A 17285-nucleotide genomic window follows, 5' to 3' on the forward strand; every position below is an offset into this window, starting at 1 on the left:
ATAGTAAGCCAGCAGAGGCAGGAAGCTGAGAGGTTCTATCTACACTTGGTTATACAATTAGAATAAAAAGGGTCGGCAGTATGCAGAACTTTGCATTCCTTTAAATTGAATGGGGGCTATTCAGGGTTTCTGCAAGTGAGAATATGCTGCTGAAAGGCTTTAGATTTAACACATCAGGCATTCCTGGATGCATCTTGTTAAGACACTTTGAAGGTAAAGGAGAGGGCAGAGCATTCTCATATTAACTGTGAATTGTTTAAAAAAACAAAAAGCTCATGTAACATGACTGTGTGATGGTGCAATGTATTGGTATATAAAATGGTGCCTCAGGTCTTGCAGCTGAGCCAAAACAACTTAATGGATTAATTGGGAACCAACAGAGATAATTAGGCCTTTGGGGTTGTATGATTCCACCCCTCGTTGACTGTTGCCTCAGAACTGTGATGTAGTGCGTTCCTGCTGTGTAATCGAGATAATTAGCAAGAATGTTGTGTCACTGTCCAAAGATTAGCAAAAGGGAAAGGCCAAACAAGGCTCATTAAAATGTGGTTCCAACCTAGGGAGACTTGACAGGATTTATTCACTGACAGAGGTTGTGTCTTGTTTTCATTTTCCTTATTTGTGTCGGTAGAAAAGTGACAGATGTAAAAGATGAATTTTCTTTTTCTTTTTTCTTTTTTTTTATCGTATTCTCTTTATGAACAGACATAGCAATTAGAAGGAAAGTGGTCCAGTGTTTAGCTTGGCACCCACTAACCAGTGACCACACAAAGGCATGGTAATACATCAAAATCTTTAGCTCATATGGGGCTGATGCACACTGCTGTCATATATTTGTTTCCCCTGAGGAGAAATGACTATGGATAGCTTGCTGTTAGCTGAGACTAACTGAGCTTGGGCTTCAGTTGTTTACTGTGCTCCTATTATTGGATGCCAAGGTGTCCTTCTGTGAGGCTGACAGGCACTGAGTAGTAGGCCAAATTGATTGGTCTGCTCTTGCCCACCAAAAGGACCTGAACTCAATTTGCTTGTGATGGCTTCAATTTCCTGGCTGGACAAAATCCCCCCACTCGTCTCTCCCTTGCTCTCCCTCTCTCAGCATCCCTTCCTCGTTCAAGAGCTGTCATTTAATTTCATTACTCAACAGGGGAGGTTCATGCCCTGTCACAGTTTCTGTCTTTCGTCCCTCGTTCTATTCATGTGCACCGTACCAATAGGTACAGAAAAGAAAGGTTTGTTTTTAAGGCACTGGTTGTTTTCCTGGAATAGAATCATTTGTAGTTTTTGCCTGGCAACATCCAAACCAAGAACTGGCCTGCTATGTTTTCATTAAAAGAGGGTTGGAGGCTTGATTATTCTTCTGCCCCGTAGACGAGAGAAGCAAGAGAGTGCATTTTTAAAGATCCAATATGTTATGCTCTTCCGGTGTTTTATTTGCCGTCTTGATATCCATAAAAATATACAAGTATTTTTGTGGTTTTAAGAACCAAAAAAAGAAATCTCAATATGGATTTCCATTTCCTCTCTTGAGCCTCTCTATAGAGGTCTAGCAAGAACAGGCTGTTTTGTGTCTGTCTTTTAAAGGTACATTGATATCAATGACCCTCTCTTCCAGTTGGCTCAGTCTTTTCTGAGTGACCCACACCCAACCAAACCACCGGTTCACTTTGATCTTGTATTTTGCCTGCTCCCCACCGGATTTGCCGCTTTGTGTTTTCTTACACATAAAAGGCGCTGCAGGTGGACATACAGTATGACATGAATGTGAGTTTGTGACATCACATGTTAGAGAAGTCCAAACGTCTTGTTTACAGGCACAGTTGCGGAGTGTGCCGTTCTGCATTGTGTAGTGAACGTTTTAACTCTATCACAGTACTTTTACATCAACTAGATACACTTTATTAACACACGAAATGGACATCTGAATTTACACTATAAGGGACCTTTAAGCTGAAGCCCATACATACATGTTTCCCGGAGTGTGTAAATGTGTGTAAGGTGTAAATTAAGTGGGAGACTGTTGTGATCAGATAATTTACATATCGGATTTTGTGTCCTTATTCAAGCCACTATCCAGCTGGTAATTCAAGAGAAAGTCATCAAAGGTTGGACTAAATTAGGTCTTACTTTACAAAGCTTATTTTCTTCCAAAACATTTCTCTGGAGCAAAGACCCAATTTGCCTCTCCCAACATACTGTAGCAACATTTCGTAAACTAATTTGAGATGCACATAATGCCCACACGGTCAACGGCGGATTAGAAAGAAAACAGGATCTAACACTGGAGTCAAGCATAGAGGTCTTTGAAGTGATTACCTTCCATGTTTTGGCCTTGCTTTTGTTGCTTTAAGATAAACATGTGGAGCCACTCAGCATATGCCAGCTTGTGTCAAGATGAAAGATTTTACAAGCCATTATCAGAGACCTGCAGATTGTTCTGAGGGTATTAGCTGGCCTCAGAAATGTGCTACTACTGCAAAGATCTTGCTCTGATTTCAGACACTGTGGATGGGGGAGTGGGGGTCAGACTCTCAGCACTTTTAGATGATCTAGATGACTGGCAGGGGATCAAGGGCTGGCAAAATGTGAGGTCCTAGAGATAGCTAACCACATACTGTACAAAATAATGTGAACTAAATCCCCAAATCCTCATACGTTCACACACAAGCACACAGAATATTATATCAGGAATGAAAAAAAGCTGAGAGCAATGAGTGCAACATCCACCTACCCCAGCCTCTATAATTTTCTCGTGCTTTTACTCCTCTTTATCTCAGAGGATATGCTCTCTTCTGGGTGTATTTACCAGCAGTCTTACAAGCTTTTACCTCCAGGAAACAAGCGGCTGATCTGGCTCATGTTTTACAATGATTCATCTTGCTCAGCACCAACCATGAGGCATAAATGCGATACAACCAAATTAAGGCCGCTCAGCCAGACAAACAAGCTGGGGAATTTCAAACCTATGCCTTTTTTTGTTGTTGTTCATTTAGCTTTTGTCAGCCACTGCAATGTATTGCTATTAGAAGACTGATTTCTTTCAGATTTTTTTCATTTTTACCTGTTGTTTACCTTTTTTAATTTTTTTTTAAATTGATTTCACAAATAGTAAAACTAGGTATTACTGCACATACATACATGTACGGCTCACTCAGTCAGAGTTAAACCCAATGGTAGCTCTGAGTGTTTTTGTATTATCAAACCAAAATGACATTTTAGAATAACAGAAAATATCGAACGTACTTGAGGAACATCAATAAAAAGATTGCATCTTAAGGCATCTATACTTAATACTGAAATTTTTAACTGAGCACAGTGACTGATCAATTTATTGACCTCATATTGTATTCATGGGCAGTGTTACATCCTCCAAGCTGTTTGATCAGTTAAAGCAAAGATGACTTCTGTAGAGAGTGTGTTTAGTTAGCGCAGACATGCTATGCCTTGCCATCCCTGGAGGTGTCTGTTCTGGCTCTCTTCAAGTGAATAAAAAAAAAAAAACCAGAGGGCCAAAGCCAGAAGCTTATCCATTGTGTATAAGGAACAAAGGAGAAAGCACCCTGTGAGTGCAATAAAGGGGGGAAGCAGGCTGGACATGATGGTTCCACTTATAGCTCCGAGGCAATTTCACAGATACATACTAAGAAATTGCACTGAAACATTGAAAAGTCTCTTTTTCTTGTTCTTCTTCAGATCTATCTGTTCCACATGGTAAAATTTTCATTTTCATTATCTTATCGATCTTCAGCAGGGACAAAGATACTCTGAGATTGTACAGGGGATATGGGTAATTTCACTCTTAACTAATCATGTTTCATTCTTACCTTTTGTAAAAAAAACAATTTAGTAAATCTGTCCATTAAAGTCTGAATCTGATAACGCCACAGTTCAAGTAGATTACAAAAGGTGTTTAATAGAATAACATGTATTTATAGTAGCATGGACAAATCATAATTTGTTTCAATTCATGTGCTCTAATTTATGTTCTACCATATTTATCACAATACTCTCATAAAAAGGACATTTTCAGAAAAAATAAACGTGCAAGAGTTTAATTAAATGTAATTACAATGTCACTTTAGCAAGAAATGTATAAAAGTTTGCCATAAAGTATTTACTCATTCTTGGCTTTTTGCCATTAAATATGTTATGGAAGATATATAATTAAAATGGCAAGACTTTTGATTTCATGTCAGTTTGTATGACAAATAAACTACTAAACAATTACCAATTGACTAAAGTCAGCATGTGGTCATGACAAACAATACAATCTTTTTTTTATTTTTATTTGGCATATTTTTCACATTTGAGGGTTTCGCTAGCTGTATTGTCCTTGTTTATTTACAATATTACTGTGGTATATTACTTAAAATCCCCAATTGCAGTTAGATGACAGGAATTTATGTAACAATTCACCAAAGTGGAAAATGCGAGTATTAATAATGTTTCATACAATGACTAAAATGTCCTGAAATAAATATTCACGTGACCGTTTCTGACCAGCATCTAGACATATTATTAATTGTTTATTATAAGAAACATTCATGGCTGATAATCTGACAACGATTGGTCGATGTTTTTGGCAAAGTCGGTATTCAAACAGACACTGTGGAAACCAGGTACTTTGGCAGAAGTTCCAGGCAGAATAGGATAGTGTAAGGCTCAGCAGCAAGCCAGTTTCATGCTCCTGTCTTTATTTGAAGGGCACTGATGTGTTTAGTACTTCTCACCCTGAAAGGTTCAGTGATAGATAGAAATGACTGCAGTAAAGTGAAATACAAAGTAAGGCTGGTCAAGCTGAATGGTAGCAGAGGGGATGTAGTTCACTGAAGAAAGATGATCTGGCCTTGTGGAGCAATGAGCAAAAAGATTCAGCGTGTGCAGGTCAGAAAGTAAAAGGAAAGAGCCCTCCCAAAAGACTGGTTGCACCAACTGGTCGTCTCTCCATCTCTTTCTCTATCTCCAGTATAAACACTCACCGGCCACTCCATGAGGTATACCTGTGCGGCTGCTTGTTAAAGCGAATATCTAATCAGCCAATCACGTGGCAGAAATTCAGCGCAATTAGATTGGTCAGAAGGATCTGCTGAAGTTCAAACCAAGCATGAGAACAGGAAGAAAGGTGAAGCAGAAGCAGAAGATCACACGGGCGGACACTCCTGTCAAAAAAAAAAATCTCCTGTAGAAAAGGAAAGCATCGTATGGTCTGATGAGTCTCAATTTTAATGTATTAATAAACAATAATTAGGCAATTATTTGTATGACAACTTATCGTCCACAAAAATTGTACAATCGTGACAGCGCTACATCTAATGGCTACTTTGAACAGGATTACACGCCATGTCACAAAGCTCATATCATCTCAGACTGGTTTCTTAAATGTGACCATTAGTTCCCTGTACTCAAATGGCCTCCATAGTCACCAGACCTGAATCCACAAGGGCAACTTTGATTCACACAGTGAAGATGCTGCCCACAAATCTGCAGCACCTGTGTGATGCTATCATGTCACATGAATCCAAATCCCAGAAGAGTGTTTCCAGCACCTTGTGGAATCTATGCCATGGAGAATGTACCTAACAAAGAGGCCGGTGGCTGTATATATGTATACATATATATGCACTCTATATATATGCTGTGTAGTATTGATTTTCTGTCAGGGAGCTGTTGTGATGCAGCCAGTTAAATTGCATTCTAAAACAAGATAGATTGTACTGCGCACACAGCTGTGCCAAGCAGATAAATCAATTAAAGTGACCTGATCTGACAAGTAGCCTCGTCCTCAGACAGGCTTAATATGAGAACACACATCCACGGGACTTATGCCTATCTCTGTCTCACCATGGAACCTCTCTCTCCAGAAACTCTGATTAATGGACAGGATGACAATGGTTCAAGAGGACAAGGCAACCTTTAATTACAGAGGGGCAAATAGATGATAAAATCTTTTTGTTGTTAGGCAAATGAAGATTTTTAATCAGAATTGTCATCAAAAGGGTAGACGGGTTCCTCACCCGCAAGTCATTTTGATATGGTTGAATAACAAAATAACGAGAAATTATTCTATTGAAGATTTCCTTCCTATCAGAGTCTAAAATCCAATGACAGTTACAACCTATCTATTTCTATGCACCAGTCTTGAAGAAGCAAAACCTTCTTTTTTGCCAATTCGTTCCTCTTTTGTCAGCTGAGCATCATATTTTGGGCATGCAGTCATATGAGTGCTAAATATGGCAAAAACAACAACAACAACAACAACAACAACAACAACAACAGTGCAGTAACTGTGCCCAGTAGTGATTCTTTATGATCAGAGTAACAACTCATTTTCAACCAGCTCACCAGCTTCCTTTCCACATTCTGGTTTGTTAATGTGAAATGTTAGCTACATAGAGCATAGAAAAAGCCTGCTTTCTTTTGTAATATGATTGCATTCACAAAGAGGCAATCAACCTCATACAGTATGAAATAGGCCTCTTTCTTTTTTTGATGTATGTGGAAAAAAAAAAAGGCTCTGGCATTGTCAAAACAATGGAAGCAACGGAAAATATGACACCTCCACAATGAATATGTATGTGTCATTTTCCTTTTCACTGTTGTCAGTGTCTCTATCTGCATAATGTGTAAATGCCCCGAGGGTAAACACTGCCTCTGCTATTGCTATGTAATACAACATTTTTGAACAATAGCAGAGTCCAGACCTCCAAAACCTTTCAAATTTCCACTATTCAATAGACATCGAAGAGGAGATTCTTTCTTGTCGAGACAATATAAATATTAATGCCAAAAGTCCAAGTTTCAGGATAGACCCCCCCAACTAAACCTTCTTTAGGGCTGAGGACAAAGTCATTCCTCCGCAGTGTGGATTACAGCTCTGACGATCTTTTTATCCTCAACTCAACTGTGGCTTTCATCTTGGGGGTCAATTTCTAAGTATCAATCATCTCAGTGCTCCAGCCTCCAAAAAGTCTCGTTAATCATAAAATCTACTGCAAACACATCAAAGAGATTTGTAGAAAAGATATCTTCAAGACTCGGCTGTTTCAAACTTCATTACCACTGAAGATACAAATGGATTTACATTGCACCTTAACATGACAAGAGCACACTGGAAAGTTACCCAAGGTGATCGCAATTCAAAGCAAAAACCTATCGGGCCAATTAATGCACATCCGCAGAGGTCTTGGTCTTTAATCATCTCAAGTATACATTCTCTTTTATCAAAGCACAGAGGGAATACAATTGAGAGGCTCCTAAAATGCTATTTGTCTCAAGTACATCAAAACATGTTTTAGTTTTTAAGCATTTGTCTTGGGGAAATAATGTTGTACTTAATTCAAAACAGTATGACTGGACTGTGATCTTTCAAACATTAGTTTGATGGTTGGTTTCTAAATATTCAATGTCGTAATCGCTTTGAGAATAAAGCAAACAAAGACGCATATTCAAACACAGGAAAAGAAACGAGAAGAAAGGAAAGTAGTTACCGAGACGGAGAAAGGGATAGCGAGGAATGAGTGGGAAAAAAAGAGGGCATTCCATATGTCTTTGGAGAATATCTACTATAACAGCCCTATAAAGAGAAACATCCTTTGTTTTCCAAAGTGCTGACTGGTTTGCTATCATGATAACCCTTCACTACAGCTGTCAGCTGATGCAGTTCGGCATGCAGAGAGAAAGAGAGAGAGAGAGAGAGAGAGAGAGAGAGAGAGAGAGAGAGAGAGAAAGATGCATCACACTCACTCTATCAGTCTATCAATATCTCCCTGTCTCTGTCTCTTTCTATCTCTGTCTCCTTCAATGCAGTTCACTTTGATTCTGCTTCTCTGGCACAACAAGGAAATAATCTATTGTACACTGTAAGGAACATACAAAGGATCCAGACAAATAGTGGAACAAGACGTTCATGAATGATGGATGCTAAATAAATAATTAAACATATTCTGTCAATGTCAATGATAGTATGAGAATACATTGTGGCATATAAATCAATTTGGTATATTCAATAAAATTCCAGTCAGTGTAGAACTGCAGAGGGCAATGGGAGGGATGGGTAGCGAACTGTTTTTATACCACCGAGGATCAGGACACGGCTTGTCATTCAGTACCACGTTTCAATATCAAGGCTCCATCGACTCTCATACATTTTCATTTGAAACCTTTTGCTACAAGAGGAAATCTCCTCAGCGTCAGTGAGCCGCAACCTTTACCATACGTAGATTCTACTTAGCGCTTCGCCTATGTTGGGGAAAAAAAAACCCAGCTCGATTTCAACTTGGGTAAATCTCACATTAGCTCGTCTTAATTCACTTTCTTCAAACAGATCTTTGGCCGCATACCCGCCTGAGTTTGCGCCTTAGGAACCAGAGGCTGCTCTGAGCACAGCTGGCTGGCTAGCATCTACCGATAGCACGTGAGGCGTTTAGGGAACGTCGATAAATTGTACTGTCTAAAGATAGCAGGCATGTGAGACTTTTAAGGGACATCTGTTAATTGTAGCAATTGAAAACAACCTGGGTCACTCTCCCCCAACTAAAGATGTAAAAATTTACAATATTGGTATTGAAAAAAAAGTATCACTCAGGAACAAGTATCAAAGTTAAAGTACCAGTACCCATATTGAACATTTTTAAACGCTACCCATCACTTGCTGCAACACTTTCAGCCTTCGTAACACTCCGGCTTGTTAGCCATAATGACACGTGGGCACACACCCCTGACTGAAGTAACTTTTTACAATAAACCAAGAGGTAAGTGTGTCTTTTTGTGTCTCGTTAGTGGCGAAAGGAGTCAAATGTATTTCTTAGTCAGAAATGTCCTTCTGTGATCTCACCTGACAGGTCCATTTCTCTTTGTCTCTCCCTCTCTATCTACCTCTCTCGCTCACTCTCTCAACAAGCCTCGTGGCCTTTTATAACAAATTAGCGTCCTTGTTAGCAGTGTTAGATGTGAACCTGACAGGTTCTGTTCATTCAGAGGACTGAAGAGGAGAGAATTTTTTTTTTTTTTTTTTTTTTTTTTTTTATGGCCGAGCTTCACTGGGCTGCCATATGGTAAAGGTGCTGCACCCACGATTATTGTCTCAAAACTCTTCATACAATCTGACATTCAGGCCTGTCTCCTACAAAATATGTGGTCTGTGTTAGCAAATACAGCTCGTTTGGGAGGAAATGTAATTGCTGCCTGGGTGATGTTCACTGGTAACCTTTATTTAGCAATTTCGGCAGAGTGAAACCATCCGTATACGGCACAGAGGTCATAATCGGCAGGTCAGTGTAGAATGAGCAGGGACGATAAGCACAAGACTTGAGCATGGGGACTTTAGCATACCCAAATATTGATTCGGTTTACGTGACTTAAAGCAGCTACAACAGGTAATTTTATACAACGGTGTATCAAATGACAATGTGAATAAAATGAGGCAAGGTGAAAGGGCTCACATGGACTTTACTGTAGTAAATAGAATTTAATTTACTTGGAGTAATGCACATATGGAAAATGGTCTTCTAAATAACCTCAGCTTTACTTGGTAGTTTGGATTTCTGGCCCACAACTTCACTTTCAGGAACTCTCACAGCTTTGATTTTGGCCACAGCAGCTAAAGGACTAGATATTAACCCAAAGGAGATGGTAGAGACCAAAAACAGGGTGGACTCAAAACTAATGATAAAGTTGTTTTCTGGTTTTCAGACTTTAAACTCAGAGGGTGAGAATATGTTTTGTGGTTAAAACACAGTTTTGGCAAAGTGGCAGAAAAACCGTTTGTTGTAAATTTAAATTATGGATCAAGGTCAGTTAAAAGTTGCAATTTCAGGAAAATGTGGGAAATGTAAACACATCTGGTTTCAGAAGACTTTCCCCGTTTTAACCTTTTTTTCAACCGGTGATTACAATTGCAAATTAAATTCAATGACAGCGAACGTTTTGCAGATACATTAAGTTAGAAAGTGAAAAGTTTGCACATATGTTCAATTTAAACAACTCAACATTGTGCCGCTTCAAATACAGTACAATGTGGTTGGCAAAATATTTCCTGCAAATGTAGTTGCAAATGCAAATGACTTGGTACCTTTGTTTCTCTTCTCCCATCCTTGGTTAAAACTGGAGGTACATGGACAAACAATAAATATTGTCCTTTAAGTTGAAATGTCCCAAGCTAATAAGGAATGGAACTGTGGCTGAGATACACAATATTTAAAGCAAAGTTGATCGTGACATCGCTATCCACAAGCAAATTTGCTGTTATAGAAAACACCCTCTCAGACTTCTTAGTATTCTCCACAAGCGGAGGAATCATACAAGCTTTGATGTTTACCGAGAGGATTCCTCTCAGGCCTTGTAATTCTGTTGTTAATTCCATTTTCAGCATGTCGGCTTTTTTTTTTTAAAATACTGTGTGTGAAAATATTCTTGCGAAACTGACAGTTTTCCTTCTTTTTATAGTTGCTCCATTTTCTTTTTGACCAACAGCCAAACTCTCAATATCAACAGAGAATAAATGTTATGTTCACCACTTGGAAATTCACAAACCCATTTTACTACATCAGAGTTCAATGAGAATGTAAAATAAATAACACTGTTGACTTATACTGGCCTCTTATGTTAAAAAAAACCCCAAAAAACAATATGTATAGCTATTACAATGTTTGGCTCGGGAGCTCTGAATGTGTCGCTCCTCTGAAAACTATTAAAGCAATTTTACAGGATTTATTTGAAACGAACGTGTCACCTCTCAGAAAAGAATTGATCTGTTTGTTAGGGAAAGCTTTGTATGGAAACAGACGACCATTACGACCACAACGAGTGACACAACAAAAACATTTCCATTCATCTCTGGGAGGTATGATGGGGTAAACACTCTCAATGACACTCGCACACCGAGCATTTAGCTCGCTCTTAACCCCAGACACATCTCAAGAGGTTTCACCCCTCGCTCTCTCTCCCTCTCGCTCGCTCCCAACAGCTGTAAAACATCGGTTTTAGGTCGTGTTACTACCTTTGCTCTGACCTCCAAGGTATCCCAGCAACCTTTAGGGAGATATATCTCTTGTGTTTCTGGCTCCATCTTCATCTGTCTGTCTCCTGATCTGTCTCTGCTCTCGCTTTCTCTCCCCGTCACACATACACAACCACACACAAACTCTCAAGCACTTACCCTCATGATCCTGTAATGCGAGTCTAGCACTTGTACTCCAATTATTCTCCTGTACTTGTTCTTGAAAGGGTTCTTGCTTCTCTCTTAGCTAAAGAATGTCATGCCCCCTGTGATTTCTACCGGACCCTCAGAGCCCTTCCAGTGTTCATGTCTTCAAGCGCATCCATTTTCAAATGCAAATTTCAAAGCTATTTGACCTGAAATTGATTCAACACGCAGAGTTTAGGCTGGAGTAGACGTTCCAGTCCTAATCAGGTACACAGTCACTATTCAATACTGATGCACCAATTAGAGAGCCAAACAGTACTATTAGATTCAGTGTTTTGTCTCTCTCTGAGGTACAATCCATAATTCACACTCTTTTTGTATTTATAATTGTTTTAATACAGTCTTGTGTTTATCAAAAATATTAATTAAACATATGACATATTAAAAGTGAGGCAACAATTAAGGGAGAAAATATTTGATAAATGAGTGAAACTGAGTTGAGAGGTTTTTTTCCGCCACAGTCTTTCAGCTTTTCATCTGTCCCACTCTCTACCTACACTAAAAACAAACATCACACACACACACACACGCACACGCACACGCACGCACACGCACACACACACACACAGAGCAATGATCTGTCAGTGGTGTTAGTGGTCAGCCTCCGCATGTTCTCACTGTAGTTTTTTTTTTTTTTTTTTTCCAGGATGAATGACACTTTTATGCCATTCGTAATAAGCAGATTTTCTCTGACCTAAAATAAGAGATAATCCTCATATGAGGTCAGTGAAGAGCATATATTTCTTAGACTATAGTCTATGTAGCTATATTGTCGGACTAAAGGCCATTTGTGTTGATGTTAGCAGCATTAGCACTGCAGCTGTTTTGTTATGTAAGTCCTTTCAGAAAGCTTGCAGAAAAGTGCCGCGTTCTGATATCATGAATAAACTAAAGCTTTCATCTGCGTGCTGCCGAATGTTAGGCAGCCAGCGAGAACTGAGGGCATCGCTACTAAGTTACACGAGTGTAGAGATATCTGGGCAGAGATAATCTGCCCCATCTCCCCCCCTGCACATTTGAGGAATAATCTCCATTTTACATGGTAAAGTGTCATCAAGAGCTTAAAAACCAGTGCTGTAATGGTGGAGATGGGCAATGGCATCAAGGCAGCACAGGATGACAAGCCGCATCCAGTATGAGCTCTCAGGGCTGTGCAGCATTAATGGCATCTATGCAGCCACGGGGTGGCCATATGCTTGGACATTTGGTGAAGATACGTGCATGAACACACACTTTGTACCAGCGACTGTCAGCAGCCAAGTGACACAAGGTTCAGCTTTGACGTGTCTCCCTTTCCTCCGTCTGTCGGTCAGCTCGGCTCGACTCCCAACGTAATCCACGAAGCCAGAAAGATGGGCTGCTGCTTGAAATGTTGTTGATGCAACTCGACCTTTTATAGACAAAGTTTTTTCAAATACTTTTTTTTTTTTTACTTTAACATTTATATCAAACCCACTAAACCATATGTAAACAATAAGTGCAATAAGTGCAGTGAAGTCGGGTACTCAATGCCCAACCATCTCCTGCAGTCCCTTCTGTCTGCCTCCCTTCATCTATTTGTCTCTCTGTCTTCTCTTTGACTCGTGCCCTCTAAAAAGCGGTGGTCAGCATTAGTGGCCTGACCTCCATTGTTCTGCAGAAGCAAGAAGATCCAGAGGATGTAAAAAGGAAATCTGCCCGGATATGAGAAGAGACGTGGGCTTTTCACTGGTCACTTAAAGAATAATCTGGTTACCCGCTGGAGACAGCATACTGCACCACTAGAGAGAACGGACTGGAAGAGATATAGCCACTAAAGTCAAATTCAAAGAGCTATTACAACATCTGCCAGTGATGACTGATAAGATTTCTCAATTTGCTGGACTGACAGAGACGAAGAAAAATTAAATATCCGGGAGATTTCAGTTAGTTTCTTTTTTGTCTAGACAAAAAGGTCATATACTTTGACTTGTGTTTTAACTTATATTTTAACATTTTATTTTTTAAAGACACAAACCCTCAATTATCATATTCAGATAAAAATGTTGTCTTTTGAAAGATAGGATGGGTCTGGGATGAAAACAGAACGCTGCTGTTTGTAGTGAATCACAACTGTTCGCTGTTTTTCCCTTCGTGTTAATTTATGTTTGTATTTTTAGTTTGATAAAGAATTATGAGAAAGAAACAGAGAGAGAGAATTAGAGTAGGAAAGACAAACAGACAGAGAGATCAAAATTGAACACTGGGCATAATTTCCATGTCCTCTTTATTCTCCAGGGGGGGAACACAGTCACCGCACTCAGCACACTCCAACCCCCCATTTCCTCAGATGCACTGCTTGGGTTTTAAAGACACAATACAAAGACACCCTACCTGCTTGCCAGCACCACAAGGGGGAAACATTGTCCATCAACTCTACTCACTCTACAGAAGCCTTTCTTTTCCCCTAATTCCCCCCTCACACCCCTCCCCTTGTAATTTGTGTGATTGTATGTTTGTCTTTCAACCCGCTCCCCATATCTCTCTCTCTCTCTCTCTCAGTAACATGATCAATATGTTCCATTCCTGTCCATCTAAAACTTAAAACTCACTTACATCAAAGAACAGCATCCATCATACATCTCAAGGTCACGGATGGACCGAGGATGAAAGGTCGAGATAAATGTGTGCATGCTTTCCTGTAAGTGTGTGTGTGGAGAGAGAAAGAGAGCGAGAGAGAGAGAGAAAAAGAGAGAGACGGGGGGGGGGGCCGAGGAAAAATGTGTGTTAGAGAGAGACGGACACAGATACAGCGACAGAGACAAAGGCGGAGACAGTGGCAGGGGGCGACTAATGGAGGAGTTGTACAGAGCTCAGCACCACCCTAAGAGCCTCTGTAAGCCAGACTGAGTCGTGGTCTGAAATTAGCTGATTTTTCACTGCGAGTGCTGCACATTATCTGGGAGGGGAATGGGGAGAGGAGTAGAGCGGAGGAGCGCGGCGAGGGGAGGTGGGGGTCGGCGTTTAACTTAACAAGATTAATATGTTTGCCTCATCTCTCTGGGTTTTATTTCCTTCTCCTTGCAGGGCCCTTGTCAAATCTCTTTGGACAGGCTCTCACACATGACGCTGGAAGGAGACCTGAAGGACACTCTGCAGAGTGTCAAGAAAAAGGAAGAGGCTCCATTTTGTGACTTTGTGATTAACAGTGGGTGTAAACGCACGTCAAAGCTTGACAGACCTTTTCTGCTTGATTTCCATTGACTTTCTGCGCTTGTCGCCCACCTTAGGAACCAACGTCTCTGAAACATAAATTAACCTTTTATGTAAAATGGACAGTCAGCTCTCATATCCCATGCATTTTCAGGCATCAGTTGGACACCGCTGTGTTTGTGTGTGTGTGTGTGTGTGTGTGTGGGTGGGTTGGGGGGGGGGGGGAGTTGTATCTGTGGGTGCCCGCACAGATGTTTGGTGGTTTGCCAGATTAGTGGGCCATAATGAAATCAAATCTCAGGCCCAAAAGAAAAAATTAAACGTGCTCATTTAGAGCGTATATCCATAATGATTATGTTAAGAATAACCGTGTATGCAGACAGAGTATTTCTCTGAGGAGATTAAAGAATAGGTATGATGAGATTAAGGAGAGGGATGAAGCGATTAAGACTGACTACTTTAAAATGATTATGAAAGGCTTAGAAGGGTAGGTCGCACAAGGCATATTAGAGAGACACAGAGAGAGGCAGGACACAGAGCAATCTGGAGTTTTTGATCCATGGAAACAACAAAGAGGAGCTCGCTGTGCCTGTTACAGTCTTATGTGAATGGTGTTTTTAACAGTGCTGCTTGATATTACTGGGGAGAAAGGAAGGACTGAGGAGGGAAAACAAAAAGAATAAAAACAAGGCATATGCACTCCCACATGACCTAGGAGAAACAATGACAATCAAATGGCCTGCAGCAGACTCTCCCTTCCCTCTCTCTCTCTCTCCCTCTCTCCTTCTCTCTCCTTCTCTGTGTACTTTGATGTACAAAATAGCCCCAATCCATAAACAGCACCATTACTTTCACTGCCTACCTACAATGCTCCCTCTCTCTTTCTTCTCTTTCTTTTCCCATCATCCCTTCCCCTTTCTCTCTCTCTCTCTCTCTCTCTCTCTCTCTCTCTCTCTCTCTCTCTCTCTCTCTCTCTCTCTCTCTCTCTCTTGCTCGCTCTCTCTCTTACACTAGCACACACACACACACACACACACACACACACACTTTACATTCCCTCCAAAGCTACTTTCAAGGTATATTTTGCCAGAGGCTTCTTTTTTTTTCCTGGTCATGGGTTTTATGGAAGGGAGTATAAAATTGTGGGCCGTCTGTAGTATCGACGCTCGCAATCAGATACTACAGGTTGAAAAATTACGTATGACTGACAGGGACATATAGCAATTTTTCACACCTTTTCCATTGTATCAGCCTACCTCTCTTTATTGTTCTATCATTCTGTCAAACCTTTCACACCTCGGTAGAAAGAAGCAGAGATATGAAAACCGAACCAAACTGTGATGGCTGAAAAATGATACATTTGCTCTAACAGATCTTTCTGTGGATGAAATTGGTTAACCATCGGGAGAATGTTCATGTTGCTGACCTTATTCTATGTATTATGACTTTTGTTTCCTGTCACTTCGCTCTGTTAATGAATGGGTAGTTGACCTTGGCGGCAGCGATAACTAATGAGCTATATTTATGTTCAGTACAGAAAATAGTTTTGTTGAGGATGGATAGAAATGTGTCTGGCCATTCAATGCTAGATTCCTCTGAACAGTCATAAGTGTTTTTTTCTGACAAAAGCATATCTTGTTACCTAGACTTTACTTTAACGACCACTGTTAAGCGTTTACAAGTTGTATATGAACATTTAAGGGCGCTGTACCTCCCACCTTGTTGGTCAGGACCTTTGAACCTTTCAGTTTGGTCTGAATCAAAAGGTGCCTCAAACCACGGTCCAGACCTAAAGGATGAAAGTTTGATTGCAATGTGATAAAGAGTTTTAGAGATGGTTCGGAGTTTTGGACAGATAACAGGAAGTTAAAGCAGCCATGAAACAATAGAAAAAGAAAAAAACACCGGAAGAGAAGTAAAAATGAGCCCATGAGAAGAGGAGACAAAGTATTTGTTTGTAATTTGAACGATAAAATGAACTAAAGCTTTCACTTACTTTCTGACGAAATGAATCAACAAATAAATATTTTTTTTAATTTTTTTCTTCAAACGCTAGAGGCCACCAGTCGAACTGACAACATGCTGACGTCAGACACACGGCTGTCAATGTTGAGTAGCCCACGTAGGTGTTTCAGGAAAAGTTTTTTACTGCACTAACAAATGTGCACAGTCAAACCACAACTATTTTAATAAAATGTATACAGTGTAACAAAAAATAGGAACCTCTGTTGGAAACGCTGTTTTAACAGATTGGTTTAACAAGAAGGTTCCCTAAGTAATAGTGACGTCTCTGCATTCACGAAATTTGGCACGTGCATCAATTAAACACTCTGTAATTCACGTGTGAATGCTGGATAACAGCCAGAGGGTTTCATGGTCAGGAGGAAACAGGAGATGGTGGCAGCTTTACTTGCATTGGTTGTGCACAAGCAGTCAAAGACATATACCACTTCAACAAAACAGTTAAATTGAAAAATGAAAATCATAAAAATGCCTGGCAAATTAACTCATTTCGAAAGAGCCCCTCTAAACAAGCTGAGATACAGTAAATCAGGACAGGAAATTCTTAATCTTAAAGTCTCTATCCCACATATTAGGCAAACAAAACACAGAGTCCAAATCAAATTCAACCTTGATAGGCAGACACTACACTACATGTACAAACACACATCACATAGTCGAGAGATGCTTTCAGAATGTGTTTCTTTCTACTACCTTTCTTGTAGAAATCTTCCTTAAAAAAAAAACAGCCATTGTCGCATTAAATGGACATGAAATGACAAATTCAAGTCACACCTTTTTGAGCATCTGGGCAATTGAGGTAACTTAAAGTCAATTCCCTAAGCAAAAGATATCAGGTAACATATGCATTTAGTGGGGCGGGGGCTATCTTTTATTAGCACTGGTTATT

At 40.1% G+C, this 17285-nt stretch overlaps 1 protein-coding gene across 8 annotated transcripts in view; it reads right to left on the reverse strand.

Moving 5' to 3' along the window:
• Positions 1-17285, reverse strand: part of LOC138620528 (protocadherin-9) — a 198051-nt gene that overhangs the window by 77998 nt on the left and 102768 nt on the right. For 3 of the 8 annotated variants that reach the window (XM_069697810.1, XM_069697811.1, XM_069697809.1), the window contains exon 4: positions 14403-14463. The exons of the other annotated variants lie outside the window; for them this stretch is intronic. In XM_069697810.1, coding sequence (XP_069553911.1) covers positions 14403-14463 — 61 coding nt within the window. The remainder of the gene's footprint in view (positions 1-14402; positions 14464-17285) is intronic. 8 annotated transcript variants of the gene reach the window in all.

This window comes from Brachyistius frenatus, unplaced genomic scaffold (assembly GCF_029030835.1).
Source record: "Brachyistius frenatus isolate BFR_SWC_R1_liver_20210118 unplaced genomic scaffold, ASM2903083v1 Contig_24, whole genome shotgun sequence".
Lineage (NCBI taxonomy): Eukaryota > Metazoa > Chordata > Actinopteri > Embiotocidae > Brachyistius > Brachyistius frenatus.